The sequence below is a fragment of the Mya arenaria genome, chromosome 15 (genome assembly GCF_026914265.1).
Source record: "Mya arenaria isolate MELC-2E11 chromosome 15, ASM2691426v1".
NCBI classification, from domain to species: domain Eukaryota; kingdom Metazoa; phylum Mollusca; class Bivalvia; order Myida; family Myidae; genus Mya; species Mya arenaria.
In genome coordinates this window covers 10,393,793-10,410,418 of record NC_069136.1, presented here as the reverse complement: position 1 = coordinate 10,410,418, position 16,626 = coordinate 10,393,793, and the positions used below count along the sequence as shown (strand labels likewise).

General features: G+C 33.8%; 1 protein-coding gene across 1 annotated transcript; it reads right to left on the bottom strand.

Annotated features, from left to right (window-relative positions):
- Positions 1–814: 814 nt before the first annotated feature.
- Positions 815–7,413, bottom strand: LOC128220192 (scavenger receptor class F member 2-like). Its single transcript, XM_052928474.1, has 3 exons — positions 7,390–7,413; positions 1,965–2,256; positions 815–1,719 (listed from the first exon to the last, which is right to left on the bottom strand). Exons 1-3 carry the CDS (start codon positions 7,411–7,413, stop codon positions 815–817), a joined length of 1,221 nt encoding a protein of 406 aa, XP_052784434.1.
- Positions 7,414–16,626: the final 9,213 nt, after the last annotated feature.

Genomic DNA, 16,626 nt, shown 5'->3' with positions numbered 1-16,626 from the left:
ATCTTTCTATGTTCATGATACATAAACGGTAATTCAAAACGGAATCGATTGAAACAACTTTTCTCTACTAGATATAAACGAACTTTGACCTCAATTTCAGTATATACAATGTCTTTATTATTCGAGCATACCTTAAATGCATTTAATTTATCACGCCGCGTCATGTGTCATTAATTCAGTCATACACCAAACCTAGGTATAGCCTTTCTTAATTTCGTATTGGCGACGTCATGTATGATATAATAACAAATAAACTAACCAAATTAGAGAGTAAATGCTGCCCACGGTTCTTGCCAATTAGTATAGTTGAACAGCATGGGAAGGTGACTAGCCTTGACTATTGTTCCAATTATATAATGGACACTACAGGCACAAACGTAGTGTTCAAAATTCAACCAATGTCATGTTAAAACCAACAAGGTAACTTAATGAGTACCATTCACAATACATCAGGTAAAGTAGATAACAATCTCAGTAGCCAAGTTCCATGAGCATTTCGTCCCAAAGTAGCCATCTCTACATGTACAATTTCCCGATGTTCTGCAACATCGACCATTGGAACATCCTTCACCTCACTTAAATGAGCATCTCGAACCATAGTAGCCATCTTTACATGTACAATATCCCGATGTTCTGCAACATCGACCATTGGAACATCCTTCACCTCACTTAAATGAGCATCTCGAACCATAGTAGACATCTTTACATGTACAATATCCCGTTGTTGTGTCACATTGACCATTGGAACATCCTTCACCGCACTTATATGAGCATCTTGAACCATAATAGCCATCTTTACATGTACAATATCCCGTTATTGTGTCACATCGACCATTGGAACATCCTTCACCGCACTTATATGAGCATCTCGCATTATAGTAGCCATCTTTACACGTACAATATCCCGATGTTGGTCACATCGACCATTGGAACATCCTTCACCGCACTTGTATGAGCATCTCGCATTATAGTAGCCATCTCTACATGTACAATATCCCGTTGTTCTGTTAGATTGCCCATAGCATCTTTCACCGCACTTATATGAGCATCTCGCATTATAGTAGCCATCTCTACATGTACAATATCCCGTTGTACTGTCACATCGACCATTGGAACATCCTTCACCGCACTTATATGAGCATCTCGCATTATAGTAGCCATCTTTACATGTACAATATCCCGTTGCTGTGTCACATCGACCATTGGAACATCCTTCTCCGCATTTATATGAGCATCTCGCATTATAGTAGCCATATTTACATGTACAATATCCCGTTGTACTGTCACATCGACCATTGGAACATCCTTCACCGCACTTATATGAGCATCTCGCATTATAGTAGCCATCTTTACATGTACAATATCCCGATGTTTGGTCACATCGACCATTGGAACATCCTTCACCGCACTTGTATGAGCATCTCGCATTATAGTAGCCATCTCTACATGTACAATATCCCGTTGTTCTGTTACATCGACCATTGGAACATCCTTCACCGCACCTGTATGAGCATCTCGCATTATAGTAGCCATCTTTACATGTACAATATCCCGTTGCTGTGTCACATTGACCATTGGAACATCCTTCACCGCACTTGTATGAGCATCTCGCATTATAGTAGCCATCTCTACATGTACAATATCCCGTTGTTCTGTTACATCGACCATTGGAACATACTTCACCGCACCTGTATGAGCATCTCGCATTATAGTAGCCATCTTTACATGTACAATATCCCGTTGTTCTGTTACATTGACCATTGGAACATCCTTCACCGCACTTGTATGAGCATCTCGCATTATAGTAGCCATCTTTACATGTACAATATCCCGTTATTCTGTAACATTGCCCATAGCATCTTTCACCGCACTTGTATGAGCATCTCGAATTATAGTAGCCATCTTTACATGTACAATATCCCGTTGTTCTGTTACATTGACCATTGGAACATCCTTCACCGCACCTGTATGAGCATCTCGCATTATAGTAGCCATCTTTACATGTACAATATCCCGTTGTTCTGTTACATTGACCATTGGAACATCCTTCACCGCACCTGTATGAGCATCTCGAATTATAGTAGCCATCTTTACATGTACAATATCCCGTTGTTCTGTTACATTGCCCATTGGAACATCCTTCACCGCACTTGTATGAGCATCTCGAATAATAGTAGCCATATTTACATGTACAATGTCCGGTTGTTTTGTCACATTGATCATTGAGACAACCAACACTTCACGAAGCTGAGCAACCTAGTGAATAAAAAGTATGTTAATGCTCATATACCCTTATTTCATACATCGCAAGGTGGTCTAATGGACATCATATTTCATAATACAACATTACGGAATATTGAATGTTTGTAGGTTATTGAGATATAGTGATAATAATTAAAATATTATATGTGCATAAACTGATGTTGCATATCAATAGAATGTGTAAAATTTTGTGTTAAAAATATTCAGACTGCCGAAACAATACGAACAGATTTGTAGGTCGACGATACATTCGATTTTATTTATGTACGAAAAAAATCCTTTGTGACATTTTATCATCAGTGCCTAGAGAAGCGCATGTATGTTTAAATATTTCAAGTATGTCATGAATACGTTCACATTGTATTGGTAATTATTTCTAAATCATACCATTGATAACTTATGGAAGAGTACATTTAAACATCACCATCTGTAAATTTAAGACACTTACAAAACCTCAGCTCTGTAAATTGAAGGTCCAAAATTTACTTTTTATCGTAGTATGTTTTCATTAAAAAGTTGAAGTGAAATTAGAACAGATGCAAATAGTTATCTTGTACACTATGCAAGGATTTTATATCTTTGAAGTGTTGACGATCATCTCTTATAATCCAATATAAATAAAAATATCACAGAGAAAATGCAGGTTTGTGATCTTAGAGTTACATATAGTGGCTCATATTTGCATGTTTAACCTGACATGACTTTTAACATGCCTTGGAATTGCTCCCTCCTATTAAATATAATATCATTCGAAACCTTTATCACATTATGTGACAGGTATATTTTAATACTCAACTAAGTCTTTATCATTTCACAGCCTTAAAAGGATTACAGTGGTACTCACACTTTAGGGTTCAGTAATTCTGATTGCGCCTCTGAACATTTACGATGATTATTATTGACGATTACTGATTCTCTACCTCATCGGATGTACTTTTTGATGGACAGAATACAAGTCAAAATTATGATAATGATAATAATGACAACAATATCGTTCACGGTGACTGTGATGATGATGGCCAGGATGATTTTAATGAAGAAGATCCTTTTAGTTCCTGAAAGTTTGCCGATTAAAGAAGTAGCAATCATCACTTGTCATCGACTTTGCTGTTACTTAACAAATCGGTTTGTTATGAACTTCGTGATACATTTTGTTAATTACCTCATCATCTTATTTTATAAACATTCAAAGTATACATGTATTATATAACGTACCGTAAGCAAACAGGAATATAGGAATTGGAGATATATCCTTTAATACCAGTGTCTTCATTTTGCACGAAAATTATAAATGAATATTTTAAAGCGGAAAGCAGAAAAAGGCCATGAGAAGATGGTCTGCACTTGTGTAATACAATATCGCTTTTTTGTTTTGGCAAGGAAAATAATCCTCACAAGTATTTGCATCAGAGAGAAGGCTACCATTGTGTGCTGTTCATGCATTTTACATTCATGACATACTACCATATTTAGACTGACAATAAATGAGATCGCATTTCAACTCATCCCTTGTTAAGCATTATTGTGTTTTATTTACGCCAACAATCAAAACTTGACGCAAAACAAAGGGCTCGGCTGATAACAAAACATTTTCCTTGTTTAAACATCGGTTTTTAAAGCTGCATTGCCTTGTAAAACGCGATTTAAAATGTAGTCGAAAAATCATAGTTTGGCTTATGAGAAATAAAGTCATTTAGTTTAACGTTAACCGAGAAAAGAAATTATGGTACAAGGCAATTAACTGTCATTTTACAGTGTTATTGTACGAGAAGAATTGGAGTTAATAATTTGTTATGCCGAGATTACTGATAATCGCGTCTTTTATGGCGGATGCAATTCCTGCCATCAACAGCGTTTGTGTTTCTTTTTGTTGACCGTGTTTGATTGTAAGACTGCCATAAACTTTTTAAACACGTTTATAGATTACCACTTACATAAAAACATATCAGAATGCGATTCGTTCGCCTTTTCTGACGCTATTTAAGAGATCGACTTTTTAAAAAAAATGAAGAAGCAGGAAGTTTCTTCCTTCATCGAAAAGAAAAGGCAAAGCTATAATCAATTGGAAAATTTAAGAATTTATGCAAACAAACAGTTATATGCGTTTGATTTGATTGTTGAAACATTTGAAAACTTTCCAAAAAGTTATTGTTGTTTCCCATTTGTAAATCCTAAACTATTTTACTACGTGAGTTGTAAACGTTTTCTCATTGTTTTTTTCAAGTATAGAATAAATAAAATTTAAACCAAAATCGATGCTATTAAATGCGTTATAATCTAAATATATTTCAGTAATGTATTTTACCTTTTATAGTTGAACATAAAATACACATATGGCCAATATACTATATACACGCATGCACACAGGTATGTAATCACGCGCACATGTACGATGTACATTGAACGGAATTATTGGAAAATAAAAGCAAAACATAATATCTACAATGAATATTTTATTTTTGTGATGATTTGAATTTTATTAAATTATTCTTAAAAGATTCTAATGTTTTGAGCGAAGATTCGAAGGATTTGTTAAAACACCACTAACATTAATAGCTTCATCAACAAAACGAGATGATTTGATTTTAGTACTTTTTGATCAACCTTTATTCCAGGGATATTGATGTCAGAGTTTAGCTTTATAAAGCGAGACAAGATTTATAAACAAAAGAAGTACACTGACAATCTTGTCATTTCCATTTACCAATTTCAGCAAATAATCATTGTTTTGTAATTGTACTTTGTCTATCCTTGTTGAATCATTTATTTTATTATACAAGCTCTGAGCCACACTTTAACGAGTACAGACTATTAAGTATAAAACAGTGTTAGTACTGTCTTTCTTTTTGCTCAGAAATCCATTCATTAGCCAAATTTTCTCCATTCAAAATCTTAATCTGTAAACACCTAGTCAAGTGATCACAATACACAAGGGTCAGACAATAGTATCGGATCTCTTTGTTAATGAGTTTTCTTTTATAAATGGGAATCGCCCGACAATGAGGATCAGAATCATTCGATACTTAACAAGAACGGGGACAGTGGATTTGACGGAGATCAACAAACGAGGACCGTATTATTGGCGACACCTTGCCACATTATCACGAAAATACTTACGTTAAATTATCATCTCAGTTACAACTCATTATACCACATACCATGAAAAGTCAATATAATTTTCACTTCTATTGCATGATATAATGATTTTACAAGGAGTACAACATCGTACCTATCACCTTAATCGACAAAATTGACAAGCAAGCGTTTCGACTATCGATTCAAACTTAAACTAAAGAGAAAAGACATTCTCAGTTCTTAAAATCAATATTTGCATTCATGTTCTTTTAAAAAAAACTTCTACTAAACAGGGACCGGTACAGTAAATTTGACGGATATAAAAAACAGGACCGTATTATTGTCGACGCCTGGCAAGGTGGCTACTTGATATTTTTCAATTCGACAATGGAAGGGACAGACGTTTGGCAACAGAAAACGTATCAACGCCTGGTAGGCGCACAGCCGGGACTTAGGGACGGTAACAATGTCGCAAGGAATACAAAATTCAGTGAAGGAACCAAGACCATGTGCGCACGGAAATCGGCGACAGGTAATGATAAAAAACACTGAGGGGTTAATGTGTTATCACAACAGCTACTAGAAGAAGTGGTATTGTGCCACATAATGTAACTGATCAAATACGCAAGTGTATTTGAGACTTGATTGGACGGTCACTAGATATGTAAGTACTATATCAAAACTTTACGTGAAAACGAAATTAAAAAAAAACAACAACACACAAATAATTGTTTCGAAACAATAATCGACGCCTTAACATTTACTTTCAAATCCGCATGTCCCCGAAGATTAGTACTTTATAAATTAACTCGTACTGATCATAAACAAACGTGACCGAAACTAATGTCCTTTGGTTTTCATTTGAAACATATTGTTTGTGTGCCCTTTCCTTAATAATTATTATCGGACCCATGTTTACAACAAACATTTAATGTATCGTAAACCGATCGTAAGTCTGGTAATATGATCAATTTTTAATCATTTATTTAAGATCGTTTCATTGATTTAACAAAAAATAAACGAAAACAGAAACAAGTTTATCCTTGTACAAGGGTTGTCCGGACAGGTTTAAGACTGCATGTATAAAGAGGACACTAATAGGATGCATTTTAAATTTTATCAGGTGAAATTGTTATCTAATACAAACAATCCCAGAAAAGTTCAATAATATACGTAGTGAACGCATACTACAAACATTTAAAGAATATAAGTTACAAGTCACGGAGCAATTTATCTTCAAAGCACACTCGTTCTGCACTTACACACTTCCAATGACGTACAACCCCATCGCTTGATTATTTGTCAGAAAAACACCTTCTGATATCGTGCCAATGTTATTCACACAGCAAAGCGAATGCCTTGAAGATCTTGGTTTAAACAGATCTTATTTCGATATAATGTAATAGACCATACACATTACTATGTGCACCTGTCCGTAGGGGCAGCGCCTTAGTTTATATTAAATAAAACTGTCGAATGCCAAATGCATAATGTTCGAACTTTCGATGAATTGCTCAATAATTTCAAATCATTTTTGTATGTTATTTAAACTTCTTGGAAGACAATTGGACCGCGAGTCACTTCCAATACTTAATATCTTGACAAGTTAGTTCATCTATATGGAATACGTCACTACGTTGCGCACATGAGAAAGAAATAATGCATCGTACACGAAAGGACCGACATAAACTAAAGATAGATTTTCATGTCACCATTATGTTAACAAATTTCTTAATACGACAATTTGTATCCTTATAAGGAAACAAAACGCCACTTATTTTGATTACTATTGATAAGTGTGCTCTTGTTGTGATTCTGTATAATGAAGTGAAAGGCGAACATAAGCTTCAAGAATGTGCTACGATTGATATGTTAACGAATGGATATCAAAAACGCGTGGAAATTAGTGGTAAATTGTATGGTTAAGATTTATACAGCATTGCATCTTTGTACATAATTATGTTGTCAATAAGATTGCAGATAAAGAACATAATTATATACAATTTAAAAACAAGGAATTTAGCCTTTAACGGTACCAGTATTTTAACAAACCTTATTGCCTCCATTCTCATCCATGGTTGCACACGTCTGGTCAATCCCAACATGTTAATAATAAGACTTCATTACTGATTGATAGAAGTAAATCACTGAAACAATTACATAAAAAATAGTGTTTTTGTAAGGATGATTCAATGTGCGTTGTTACCGGTTCGTAATTGTTATAGCTCCGGTACAGTTACCATTAATGTGGCATCGACCTTATTTAGATGTTTGAACGCGTATTAAGACGGCAGGCCCGTCTGACACATCGGTAAACAAACTTTAACATTGTTGTACCTTTTAAAAGTATTTCATATGTTTGTTTGATGTGTAAAATTTATAATTTATTCTCAGTCGGTGATTTAATGGTGTCTTCAGATGTAGTTAAAGTAAATGCAAAGACATTATCTGATCACCGCCGCAGGTGGTTACATGGGTTCTTGTGGGAGGTGTTCCCTCTCATGTCGAGCAAATACAAAAACGACTTTGTACTAACATATATTTTTTAAATCGTTTACGTAAAGCAACGTAAAATAGTATCCGAAGTATTCCGCCATTCGTTTTGCAACAGCCTCAACTATTAAGAAAGTCATACATGTATAACAGCGTAGTTGCGTGTCAATTTACCATTTTTTTTGCGGAAACGTCTCAGCCTCGTACTAAGTATTTATAAAACAAAATATGAATCACATAGTTATTACATATTTCATAGTGAACGCAGAATATATAGTCCCGTTGTTTATATACATTCTTTTTGCATTCTGAAATCAAGTATCAATATATTTGTAGGGATTGTTTAGTAAAGAATGAAACTGTTTGTGCAAAAAGGGAGAATGCTTTATTTTGAAGATTGAAGGTATGTTTTCTGCAAAGTGCCCACGCAGTTTTAAATGATTTGTTTATGTGTAAAAACACTTCAAACCGCAATTTCTCTACATTTGTAGTCAATATTACATGCAAATTATAATGATATTTGTCAGACTTCTTTCCTTGAGATCAGCTTTTCAAATGTACGTGTTACGAGGTTTTTGTCATGTTTATTCCAGGGCTAGACTAAATGACAGACAAGCAAACATAAATGAATAGTACATTTTTATTTACGACAATGCTGTCGGAATTTCATAGTTCTTAATCTTAGAAAAAATGTTAGGAAAAATGGGTTGCCGTAGTTGTACAAATCAGGCATGATCCATTAGACTAACAATGCAGAGGATGCTTTTCAGACAAAATATGGCAGAGAAAATAGAGGCAAATGGGTTGGAGTTAGACAGTAATGTCCCTGGTACTTTATGCCATGCCATTTGCGATTGTAAGTCCTAAAACATATGTATTCTCTGGTGACTTAACCATACTTAAAAGTTTTTTTTAATTTTGAACAAAACACGGGTTTAAACAAGCGGAACTCATTCGAATGATCTTTAAAAAAAACGTTCTTAAAGTTAACCCCGATGAAATTAACCATTCCTTAAAACTTCCGGTAACGCAGATGACGTATTGACTTAAACAAGTTAAAGTAAAACAAAAAAAACAAAAACAAAAACATCTATTAATATTAGAATATTCTAAATAATAAAAAGAGAATGAAACGCTAAGCAGGTTCTGAAGAATTGTTTAGTTTCATTAAAATGTAAATTAAACATATATGACATATACATATAACCTGCAAACGGTGTCTTAAATGATTAAATAAGTATTTCAATAACATAAGAAGTGTTAGAAAAAATCATTTAAATCAAAATGCTAGTAGACTTGATGAAAAAAAAAACGAAAGCAAATTAAAAAAAACAAACACTAAACATTTCATTAATATATATTAATGTCACATTGTTTAATTTATCCTTTGAACACGAGGTAATACCTCAATCTTGTACTTCTAGAGTCACTTAACCTGTTTTTAAAAGTATGGGTGTCCCAATGCAATCTAAACTCTATTGAACCATTGTAATTCTTAGTTGTCTTGGCAAATTATTTACTTCGTGATAAAAATTACACTCAAATATTGTGTTGAATCCAATTGTATTTATTATGAATCCAGGCAGGTTTTAAAGCTGGTGTTTCAATATCTGATGACATGTGTGATTTAAACCACATTATTAATTCTCATTTAAGAAAACCTTACGGATTCCTTTTCACCCATGCTGTAAATAGAAATAGGTATATACATGTTATTACTACGGACAAAAAAATAGTCCAAATTTTTTTATTTTAACGCAATATTGAAACTCTAATGACAACAATAAATTTAACAAATCATAAATCATCACGTTTCAACATGTTGATTAAAAACAACAAAAAAATACACAATTTTTATATAAATACGCGATGATTCGCGATCCGAACATATCCGAAGATGTTCGCAATAGCCGAAATGCCGTTCATTGAATGAATGTAAGTTGAGGTGTACATGTTTAGAAATGTCATTTCAAGGTAAAAGTGTTTTTGAACAACTTTTCCATAACATGAATCACCAGATTACGTGACCATTTTAACAATAGAGTTCAGGCAGAATTTTATATGTGTTGTGGCGTTTTCACCAGCAATATCTTGATTAGTTGTTTGATTTATTTCCAATGCTGGTCTGATTATTTTGCTTTTTTACTCATGTGTTTTCACATGCAAGCTCTTCATTGAAAATAGAAAATGAAAAACAAGGAAACAATACGTAAAAGAGCAATGAAACCCTATTAAATGAGAACAGAGACCTCTTCCTCAGAAACAATAAGTGCCACGGCCAATTTAACAAGGCGTTAGTTGACTTGCCTGCCCTTATCCGGACATTATTGAAAAAAGATAAGGCATCTAATAATAACGTAAGTTTGTTTAACTGAAAGCATTTTGATATATGTATGCAATTTTCAATACAAAAACGCTTTTGCTCTTTTTCCTATTCAAGGTATTTAAAGATAGTGATAACTAAACATGCAGGCATAAACGACAAGTATGACTTGTATCAAATCAGAACATATATAAACGTGGGGTAATAAAGTAATGAAGTGACATTGCCAATTTTACCAGTCGTGAACTAATTGACAGTAATGCCCTTCTGTGATAATTGTTAAAATGTCATCCGGGATCTGGAAATGTTTAATTTTGTTCAACTGCAGGAGATTTCGCTAGTAGCACATTTCTTATTAATTCATCAATTAATAATTCTCAAGGTTAACATCGAATAATTGTACTGATATTCAGTTAAAAACTTTTATAAATAAGATTTATTATCAATCTGGAATGCATGATTCTTATATTATAGTCATGATAGTAATCCACATTTAAATCGCGTTGTTACAAGTTTTTAAAGGCCATGTTAGGTTATACTTTAATAAAACATGCTCGAAATCGCATGATGAAGTTTTCTTGTTGGTTGTTTTTCAACATGTTTGTCGGTTGGAAACAATTGACAACACTATTTACCATGCTCTAAAATATATTTCATTATAACTGCATTTAATTAGTGATGCATGCGTTTACTTTAGAGTATTTGTAAATGTGTTTAAAGGCACAAGGCTAAGCCTTATAAACACACGACGTACGAAAACGACAAAGACAGACAGTTGCAGCTCATTCGAATGTATGAGTTTGAATTATTATTTTAGCAGCAAAAGTGCTTGCCACGTAATGATGATTTTGCTTCTTTTTTATTTGGTGTTTATCGTCTTTCTCACCGAAGTATCTCCTTTTGATCTCTAGTATATTACGGTTTGTACTTTATATCTTGCACTAATGATGGCTCGGCTAGACAAGATCATTTTCTTTACCATACCTTTAGTTTTAGTATTCCTCTGGTAAGTAATTTTTGATAGTTAACAGCATGGTAGTTGAGCGCTCGTAAACATTCACCAACTCCTTATAAGATGTGTTCTTCAACGTGTTTTACAGTATAAAAGTAGTATAAGAATACTTCTTTTAATGAGTGAGTAGTCTGTATATGAAGTGTACATTTGTGAAAGTGGTGTTAATACTGTGAGATTCCAATATATATTGTCATTTGGGCCCTTGCCGTGTGCCCCTAAGCAGGGTTTAGTTTTGATTGTTCGACTATTTGGCTTGTCATCGTTATTGTGATTGTATTATGAAAATTGTTTTGAACATCTAAACAAGCATGATTGATTTTTGACTTTAATTGTAAAAGCTTAATTATCCTCAGGTGGCTTAACAGATAGTTCACCTTAATAGACGTAACTTAATTATACATTCAAGGTCTGTCGTATTTTGCAAGTGCGATGAATACAAAACAAATACAATTTCCTACGGCAGGCGTGTATTTTTCTTGTACACTCGTGGATAATGGAGTCGCAATTTGATTTTGAATGGTCATTTACAGGAATGATAAATGATGTACTGTAAACATACGTCGTAATGCTTCGATTGTGTTTTCAGATGTGTAAACACCGTTTTGCTTAAATTTCAAACTCAAATACAACTTTGATCGATTGTCTTGTTCTGTTTATTTGTACTTATCTCAGATTTGCTGTCAACACACGGTTAAACAAATGAGAGCATTGCGCTATCAAGTTCGAAAAGTGTACATGATACCTGGTGAGTTAGTTCAGAAATGACGTCTTCTTTAAGTGAATAAAACCGAAACATGGTTTAAGTTTGAATCGTTGGTAAATATGCCTCCTCACACAACATGAATACTATTATTCGGATGAGAAGACTTCCATTCATCACGTACTACATTTTCTTTACATCATTAAAAATGTGCTTCTTCAATCCTTAAAGCTACCACTTCCAAAATATAAAAAAAGAATTGCAAAGAAAAACATTTTTCTAAAGAAAGTATTTTCTATACGCTTTTTTGTATACCATAAAGTACCTATGATATATGAATACAACACTGTATTGTTACATGGTATTACTTCAGCCCTGTGGCATGCGAACTTACTTTTCCGAATGTGTTGTCTTAGAATGCCTTGCAATTATAGTGTGAGGAAAGGCAAACCTTGAATATTTGCGATAATAGATTAATCAAAAGGCAAATCGAACAAACAGTTAAACCAGCACAAACACTCCTTTGCATGGGCTGTTGCTTTGTGATTATCGTTTTCTGGATATGGTACAGCGAGGGCATGATCAAGTGAAATGTTTTGCTAGTTAAAACTGAATTTTAGGTCGTTGTTTCGTTTGAATTTAACCGCACATAGTACATAATTGCAGAAAAATGACATTCTGAATTAATGCTGATCGGTGATTTTACAACTTTATACATATACTGTCCCAGATCCAGGTATATCAGTTAGTACCAGAGAAGGTCAATAAACGTTTAAAGGCTAACGCGATACTGTCTGGTAATATTTGCATAGTCAGTTCATTGCAATGATTGCAATGTTACTTCCAGAGTCAGTATATATACATAGGTTCGAAGCTTATATTCATGTATTATGCAGTTCATTAGTGTCTGGTTATTTGGGATCATTGAGAACATTGAATATATATCCTTTTTTATGATTATATGGGCGGTTATGTTTGAAATAAACTAGTTTGGTTTAATTTCATAAACTGTCTATTTGCTCAGTTTTAATTAAAATGAAAACCGTTTTGTCTTTTGTTTTACTATCAAACATCCATCCGGAGGCGGTTTCGTCGGTTCGTTCCATCCTAAACCTAGCATACTTAAACAACACTTCTATACTTATTTGCTATACGATAAATTCGAGCTGTCTTTCCAACAAATACGCTGTTTAGACAAGATGTGATTAAGATTTATCTATTAGTTTTAGTGACATTTAAAAAAAGACCCGCCGTTACCCACCAAGGCTTTAAGGTTGATACTTGAATATATTTCCTTGTTTTTTTTTCTAAGAATTGTTCAGAAATACCAGTTAATGATGATGCTGATTGTAATGCATTGTCCCCTTCTGCTGTTTTTTGTTCTAATATTTACGTTATGCCTTTTCATTGGATCAACGTTTGGAGCAAACCGTGGAGTGGACGCTGGTGAACAAAAACATCAACGTATGCAACGCCTTTTCAAAGTCGCTAGATGCATCATCTACAAATAACCCAAGACCGACGAGAATCCAGAACATAATAGGACCACGTGTTCTTACATTTAGCCTCACAGACATTGTTAAACAAACCGTGTTGTACGGTTTAGTGAATTAGGATATACTTGGTTTGAAATCATCCATAGCGGGTATCTTTTCGCGTGACATCGAAATGTCCATTTAAATTCTATGGTTTGAAACTATTGTGTAATCTAACATTTTAATGATTACATATTTACGCTAATAATACGAATTGGATATTTCTTTATAGCAGAGAAGTATAAACTATTTTAAAATTGTTCAATACGATGTCCTTAAAGACTTACGGGAGATAAGGTCGACATCATGTGATAACTGACAACGCAGTATCTCTGGTGACGGACGGGCAGAGGCTTCTGAGCTTTCCCCAAAAGGAGGGTTTTATTTCAGTTTTGCCTAGGCGAGTCGACCACGTGCGTAAGCCCCATCCATACAGCTTTTTTTTCTGAATGGTCATTGATTAAATTTCAAGTTTATGCTGTTGTCTTTTTTATATGACCATTATATACATACCTTACTCGCAAATCGAAACTCTGATGTCTATTAAGTTAAGTAGTTTAGAAAAACAGTTAAGCCCTAACTAAACATAAAATATTTGTCATTTGAAAGCAGCCTGTGCAATTCAGTCGTGCAGGTTTTAGTTTAGGTTTACAGGGTCCAGTACGTTGAATACCGCGTCAACTCCTGTGTCACTTACCATACATTTAGCAAGCGTCCGGCAACACTATTTTGAATCCCAAATACTTAAAAAATTAAACATAACCTTATTTCATGCGCTTTCCGAGCATTAATTTACCGTGACGGACTTCGCACCCATCTTTCATGAAACAAGAATGCTTTACATATGTGGATACTGAATTGCATATTTGCTGAGCTGAACGAAATTGTGTTGCTTTATTGTTCCAATATTAATATTGCCCATTGCTTTATTGTTGCAATTATTGATATTGCCTATTGCTATTTTTGCTGCAACTATTGATATTGCATATTGCTATTTTCTGCTGCAATTATTGATATCGCCTATTGCTATTTTTGCTGCAATCATTGATATTGCATATTGCTATTTTCTGCTGCAATTATTGATATCGCCTATTGCTATTTTTGCTGCACTTATTGATATTGCCTATTGCTATTTTATGCTGCAATTATTGATATTGCCTATTGCTATTTTTGCTGCACTTATTGATATTGCCTATTGCTATTTTATGCTGCAATCATTGATATTGCCAGTGCTATTTTTGGTGCAATTATTGATATTGGCTATTTGCTCAAACGTTTGGGGTAGATCGCCATTGAAGACGCCAAATTGTGGCAAGTGACTAATTGGCCTTTAATCGGGTCAATATTTTCGGACCATTTTTTTCCAAAATCACTTTGCACGTCTTTGGGCCAATATTGTATATCAATTTGTGATGTGGCTTTTGTGCCATCCTATTTTATCACTCTTTGTAATAATTTGCTAATTGTGCAATCATTTTATGCAATTTGGTTCGTGTGTCCAAATGAATGGACTTAAATTAGAATTGAGCCTCGCCAAATATTCCAGACAAAACGATTAAAACGATATATGCCAAAAATAAAAAAAGGTGAAACGGAAATATGATGTTGGGTTGTTTTTGTTTATGAAAAATTTATGGTATTACAGTTTAAAAGAACGTAACGGAAAAAGGGCGTAAGAAAGGGTCAATATTATTAATATAGAACGAGTCACAGAATAAAAGTTTAGCAACCAGTGAGTAAGTACGAGTCAAGGCATCGAAGCCATCTTTGGGGGAAAGAAATTCTGCAGATAATTATCTCAGACGAAAGTACTTGAATCGGTCATCATACCCAACGCGGAGATTCGTACAATACTCTGCTACCAAGAAGTGTTTATCGTGAGGAAAATTTATTATTGTCACATGACTGTCCCATTTGGGCACCAAGCTTAACAGTCTCAAACGACAATTTATTTTAATAAAGCTTTGTTAGTTAATATCCTTGCATGATTAGGAAGCACTGACAACTTATGGTTAAGAACGCATCTGTGAAGAAGTTTTTATGTATGTTAAATACGTTTGAAACATTGCCTTGATCAAACTAGTTTCAGTCCATCCAAAAGCCGATGCTGTTGGCAATGAATAACATCAGTTATTACTATCAAATTAAAACTCAAGATTAAAATGCTATTTACAAAGTTTGGATTTAGATTTCCCTTCCGGAAAGTATTTATTTTTTGAAACGTGTTGTGAAATAAAGCAGGACCAGTATTTGACATGCATTTATGCGTTTAAAGGTGAATGCTGTTATTCTCATCTTACGCACTAAGTTTAGTTAATACATTTGTGACATTTCATGCTTCAATTTCCCTCAAGTCCTTTCACCGATATTCAATTGATGATAAGTCTAATACACTGCAAAAACAATTATAAATCAAAAGAAAAGACCGAACGTTTGCTATCGAAACACATCATTTAAATGGCATTTTCAAATAGGTATTTTCCCATAGAGATATAAAAAAACTACATTGTTTTTGTTTTTGCTTGTAAACATACATTGTTAACATAAATACATTAGTTTTAATGCATCATCACATTTTAACACCACAACATCTCGGCAATGTGTATTTCACAAACCTATTTGTATCAGAATTCATCATTTGAGTTAGTGGTAACGAAAACATTTAAGCAATTTTCTTTCATGGATTAACCTTTCAGAAATGTTTGTTCTTTGGAAACCTGTTTTGATTTTGTGCATCATTGTTGAAAAAACTCCACCAACATCTGTCAAATAGATATGAAAGTAAGTTTTAGCATTTACAACCTTCCTGAATATATTTGTTAAATGGTATTATTGTATAAAAGGTCACCCACTATTGATGAGATTAGTAAGGTAAAACTTTAATATACTCTTTAGGCTGAATGTTTGAGCTTATGCCTTTTGTGACTTTAAAAGTACAGCAATCAAAACCAAAGGAATGAAACGCTCGCAGTTGAAAATAACTGATAACAAATTTTAAACGATGAATACACCAAATGTTTCACATTATGTAGCATTCATGTTACATGACTAATTTGTGTTTGGTATTCTAAATGCTAGTTATATTTGCGTTTTTTTTATTTACGGTCAAACGTGTAGTAAAATAGAAACTTTCACACACGCTTTGCGTGCAATCAAAACTCACAGCAAAACAAAATGAAATTTTCAATCTTATAATGTATGTTCATCGATGTATCAACCACGG

What these genes read in the sequence shown, in the direction of transcription:
- LOC128220192 (XM_052928474.1), bottom strand. Translation starts at nt 7,413, where the DNA reads ATGGATGAGAATGGAGGCAATAAG. An exon ending in ATGAGAATGGAGGCAATAAG is followed by an intron (nt 2,257 to 7,389) that starts GTTTGTTAAAAT and finishes TTTATTCACTAG; the next exon opens with GTTGCTCAGCTTCGTGAAGT. An exon ending in AATGCGAGATGCTCATACAG is followed by an intron (nt 1,720 to 1,964) that starts GTGCGGTGAAGG and finishes GTACATGTAAAG; the next exon opens with ATGGCTACTATAATGCGAGA.